Below are 5,813 nucleotides of genomic sequence, written 5' to 3' on the forward strand. Positions count from 1 at the left end.
TGTTTCAGAGGTCTACCAGCTGCTATGTAGGTGTGGTCTGATGGCTGACCAGTGGCGGCGACATTGTATTTGGAAACAAGTATGGACATAGCTATTAAGTGACCAAAGTATCAAATTATGTCTGTTAATTATAAAATTATAAACCCATTTTAGTCTGTCCATTCTGTTTTTGTAGGTCATGATGAAGAGTAGGGTGGACACTCACAGCTGTCTTTAGTGCTGTCCCTCTCCCGATACACACACACACACACACACCAAACATGTCCTCAATGGACTTGATACTGTACATTATATTATACATGAGCACACAGACTCACACAAATGCATTAATGGCTCGGCACTGGGATTAATGCAGATGCAACAACACTTGCAGTGTTTCAAAATATGATCAGTAAACCCTTTGCGGAAGCCCAATCACATATACTGTCACCGCCTTCAATGTTTCCTATACGCACATGATATCAACGTTGTGATATGAATAATGACACCTGCCTTCCTTTCCCAACTACGAATGTAACTTGTTTGCAATGACCGACCTTTTCACCGCAGTCTGTCCTCGGAAAGGGGAGGGGTCATAGCTTATTGGGAGTCATCAAGCAAGGACACGGATCCGGAAGTAGGCGAAATTCTGAAAAGGTTCAACATGGCCGTTGCGGGGATTATCGATGAGCATGGAAGGTTTCTGCCTTTGTCGACCTTGCAGGAGAGTCATTATTTATTTGCAAAAACGGATACAGATATCAACGTCTCATGCGTGGAAAGCGTCGACAGTACGATACCAGATTCCACCAACCCCACACCTACCTCAAATGCCACACCGACCCCTGCGACTATACTCGCGCGAATCTCGCCCATTGCAGCTGGTGAGCGACACGGACAATCGCACTGTCCAGTTAAGAAGAAGCGACATGTTTGTACGTTTGATGGTTGTGTCAGGGCGTATGGGAAATTATCTCACCTGAAGTCACATATAAGGACACACACAGGTATGTACGTTGTTTTACAACTAGCCGTGAAGGGGTAGTTTACCTTTGTGGCCTCTTTCAGCCCCCCTTTCTTTTTCTAGGTAATTTGACTGAGAACAAATTATTATTGATCGCAATGACCTGGGGAGCAATTAGGGTTAGTTCCCTTGCTCATGGAAAGAATAGTTCTAACATACTTTTTAACCTTGTCAACTCGGGTACAATAATATGAAAATGTCTAAGCGAATTAGAAAAACGCTCAAAAAACAGCTCCTATTACATAATTATTCTGGGTTTGGATAGATTGTTTTAAATCAAATCAGTGTTGAGACTATCAATTTTGCATCTTTGGTTATTAGTGTATACATTAATTATAATTTAACAGTGGATGTATTACACATCGAGTGAGAGTTTAGGAGTTATGTCCCAGAATTATACTTAGAATTCGCCAACAATGCGGACCTACGGGTGACCTCACCATTGGCCTACGGGTAATCTCACCATTGAGCGTTACAACTGTTAAAATTAAGTTGCCAATCTTTCCGAAAGTATCTCTGGCATGCGTCGCCCTTTATGGAAATGCATGTGGCTCCGTTAGACCAACGCTCGCCGGCTAGTGAAAGCTGAAATGCGCTGTTTGCAGCCTAATATACAGGACTACATACTTCATTACGATGTACATTCCTATATTCTTGACGGACCATAGCTGTTCGTTCAGAGAAGACCAACGTGGTCTCTGGGAAATACAGAACATCAGACTATACTTAATCTGTGATTGGAAAATGTGACTTCTAAGATTCCACTTCGTTGTGGACGGCCTACTGAAATGAGTGAAATCGGGTCCAATTTAACGGTTATGGCTAAAGAGAATGACGCTTTAGTCCAACAATCTGTTGCCATGAAGAATGATAGAGGCCTCTAATAGGTATTGATCACCTGAAATTGGCGGGATGTCACGGATGCCACATACATTACAATTACTGTATACCAGTCATTTCGTTACAACGTAAGCATTACTAAAACATATATTAAATAACATTTAAAATAGCATTTCATTTTTTTCTAGACTAAATTTGACACCTGTAACAAATGTTTTTTTAGAGACCACAAAACTAACTAGACAGACATAGAATAAAGACACCCATATACCCTGCACCCCTCCCTACTAATGTGCATATTATGTGTAATTTAAAGGTTGGGTGTAAAATCGTCCTAACTGATGAAAGGGTGCCAGATGTTTTCAAATATAGGTCATTAGTCACTCAGAGTACATCAAATGATTTCTACATGTGAGGTGTGTGTTTTCGCTGGGCCATACATTTCTGGCAATCCAGTTAAGTGCTTCCACCATTTGAATGCATCCAACTACGTGGAACTTCAAACATAATTTACTGACTCTTGATGACCCCATTGGAGTAATTTTCAGCCTGTTCAAACAGGAGAGATCAGCCAACCATCAAGAAGAGAGTGCTTAAAAAGTGTGGCCCATGTGCCTACAGAGGCCATGATTGTACCAGTTCTCTGTCATTCTAAATGCATAACAGTGTGTTTGTGTGTTGTAAATCGTGTTTGTTGTTGAAAACATTTTAATCCAACTCAAGGTGAGAAGCCCTACCCTTGCTCCTGGCCCGACTGTGAGAAGAAGTTTTCCCGTTCTGATGAACAGATCCGCCATCTGCGGACTCACACAGGAGAGAAACAGTTCCAGTGCCCACTGTGTGCTATGCGCTTCATGCGAAGCGACCACCTGCTCAAGCATGCACGCCGCCACCCTGGCTTTGAACCGTCCATGATCCGGAAGGGGGAGTAGAGCGTCGAGTGCGTTTACATGTTTGTTGTACAACGTTTTACTACAGAAAACAACTTTTTGCAGTGAAAACAAGTTTCTGTACCCGCTTTGACTGCTTTGCGTTATTTGCGTTATTGTTTTAAACTGTTGGGACTTATAATTACCTACCTGGTAATCTCTTGTGGACAAGCGGCAATTGTTCTAGTTATTTGGACACAATTTCACTGTTGGCATGTTTTGAATTTAAGATTTGGGAAGGACACGTGGACTTTAGACTTGCCTGTAATTTGGGGAGAAAGAGGGGTGGCGATCTGTATTTAATTAGTATTTATGCATTTTCATGCTTTATTTCACATGGGAAGTGTAAATTTAGAGGAGGAAACATTTGCTCAAAGAACATTGAGTTGGGTTTTGCCCTATGCAGGAGCAGTGCATTTGTGGACCCAGAACTTAATCATCTGACCAATCATGCAATACTTAAGTATTGGGTTAACCTGAGGATTCACCCCTCATCAGACCAGAAGTGAAGAATGGGAGAGGAAGAGGTTCTGTAGCCATACCCTGATCCCAGACCTGTTGTAATATTTCTCCTTTACCATTGTCATCACAATGCCATGCATTCATGTTAGTCTTGACAAGGACCACATACATGTTAGCAGGCTGCTGTATCTGACCTCATTCAGCTGCTCTCACAAAGTTCATCTAGTATTTTGTATTATTGATTATTAAAATCCAGTGTATGTAGTTTTTGTTCATGTTAATATAAGTTGACATTTTCCCGTGTTCCAAGCAGATAAATTAGTCCCCCCACAATAACACTTCACAAACATTTTAAATGAAACTCATCCCTATGCCCTTGGCATGGATATTCATAGCATTTACAGTAAGACAAGATGTCAATACATGACAATTATTTATGGAACAGTCCTGATTAATGAAACAAACTGCTGGTACTTTACTATAACAATGTTAATCCAAGCTCAGAGCCCTAAGACATGCCATTTTTGAAAAATGGCACTTTTACATTGTTTTTTTTATTAATCTATGGCTGCCAATGTAATATATTGTTTTATTATTCTCTGTGCAAAATATTCATACTGTTTTGTCATCCAGCTGACAGATTTGATGTATTTTCTACTACCACTATATAACATTGCTGGGAAAATTTGCATATTTATGAAATTTCAAACACATTCACTTGTTTCTACATAATTATTTCTCAAAATAAAAGCATATTTATTTTTCACAGGAGATCACACCATTAAAAATGTTCAATTTGGTGTCTTATTAGCTGATGTCTTGAACAAAAATTGTAATTTGTTCATATATTATTTCACAATTACCTTATTGTTTACAGATTTGAGATAAGGTCCTTTAAAACCAACTTGGTGCTGGATTAAGTCCATTGGAATTGTCTATGAGCAGCACAGAGTAGCTTTGTGGAAGGAGAGGCCATGAAACTCTGCTTAATAACTTGACCTAGAAACCCCACAAAAACAGTGATGCACAATTTACAGGACTTTTGAAATACTTAATGTTTAAATAGGTTAGAAGTTCAGCCTCAAGAAATTACCAGGAATGAAATAGAAATGTAATTACAGTAACAAACAGTGTCAGAAATATCATTTCATGTTCAATGGGCAAACAAACATGACAAAAAAAGTAATGATAATTTATGTAGAGAATGATAATTTATTTATGCAGAGAAAACTTTGGCAGTGAAAATGTACACAGAACAGAGGGCTGGCTCAATCCAATCATCAGTGTTCATGCAGTTGCTATTCTTCCAACATTCAAATTAACAGATCAGTCTTAAGTACTGCATAAAAACCTACAACTCCTCTACTACAGAGTCAGTGTTTTCCCTTTTCAGAATTAGAAGTGTGATGTGATGAATATTGTAAATTAAGACACTGACAAAATGCAATGCAGGTTTCACTGAATGCAAGCCTGAGTTCTTGAGAAAAAATGCATGAGTGCTGGACGAGAATCAAGACGGAGAGAAACAATCATTAACACTACAACATCTTGCCCATCATTTAGGACAACCAGTGAGATTATCAGAAAGTTGGTATTAGATCATGTTTTAAAGCAAGAGTCTAATAACTCAAATAGCTGTGAAAGGTAGCTGTATAAGGCACTATTCATACCAAGACCAAAATGGCACTATTTTAACCCCCCAAAACATTTTTTTTTAATTAAGCGCAATTTAAGATGTGGGGCCCAATTCAATGAGATTAGGTGTAGCCAGCATCTATATAGTGTTTAAAATTGTTTTTGCAGCATCATAGATGGAACTGCTGTAACATGGCTGTGAAGCTCATTAGGCTATGGTGGATGCTGCTGTCGCACTAGCAATTACTACACATTCATTTGGCTGCTACATTACATTTTCAAAGTGTCATTCTGTATATAGCTCGTTATACGTGTCCAAGGGATGTGGCTTTGTGCGATCACAGGCAGCTCTATATAGATTTGAAAGCTCTAATGGAGACACTGGCAAAACCCCAACTGTGTCCCCACCGTAGTTGTTACTTTGCCATTAATACATTCCTGATTTGCCAGCTATCCTATAACTGGTATCAGTGCTAACAAGTGGTAAAAAAGGGGCTGATTTAAAAGGAGTTCATTAATAATGGCACTTTTTCTATGCTGTTAACATTCCACATCTGTGTGATAAGGGAATTAGGTGGGGCGGTGGCATTAATGCTGGTCGGATGCATTTTAGTGGATGTGTGTGAAGACGTCTGAACACCGGAGTTTTTATTAGTGTCAGAGTGTGGGTTAGTGGGTACATTCATCTTATTATTTGTGACCAACTATTGGGACTGAGTGATTGGGTGAGACTTGGTACAGAGGGATGTACAGCGTTCAGAAAGTTAGAGGTGGAAAAAGTAATTTAAGAGCAGTAAACTGGTTATTGTTTGAATGGTAGTCTGTTCTGCAAAGTGCATTTCCCTCTAAGCCTGCCGCCTCCTGAATAAGCCCCAATACTCATCAGTGTAATGTGCAAACAATGAGCATAAAGAGTAGGAGAGTCCATCAAGATTCCAAATGGA

General features: G+C 39.5%; 1 protein-coding gene across 1 annotated transcript; it reads left to right on the forward strand.

Annotated features, from left to right (window-relative positions):
* Positions 1–321: 321 nt before the first annotated feature.
* Positions 322–4,000, forward strand: LOC109616046 (Krueppel-like factor 9). The gene is made up of 2 exons (XM_020049099.2): positions 322–986; positions 2,567–4,000. The coding sequence occupies exons 1-2, from the start codon at positions 644–646 to the stop codon at positions 2,773–2,775; spliced, it is 552 nt and encodes a 183-aa protein (XP_019904658.2). The 5' UTR covers positions 322–643; the 3' UTR covers positions 2,776–4,000.
* The last annotated feature ends 1,813 nt before the right edge of the window (positions 4,001–5,813 follow it).

This window comes from Esox lucius, chromosome 8, assembly GCF_011004845.1.
Source record: "Esox lucius isolate fEsoLuc1 chromosome 8, fEsoLuc1.pri, whole genome shotgun sequence".
NCBI classification, from domain to species: domain Eukaryota; kingdom Metazoa; phylum Chordata; class Actinopteri; order Esociformes; family Esocidae; genus Esox; species Esox lucius.

Coding starts and splice junctions, on each gene's coding strand:
- LOC109616046 (XM_020049099.2), top strand. CDS start 644: ATGGCCGTTGCGGGGATTATCGATGAGCATGGAAGGTTTCTGCCTTTG. Junction 987..2,566: donor ACATATAAGGACACACACAG/GTATGTACGTTG, acceptor ATCCAACTCAAG/GTGAGAAGCCCTACCCTTGC.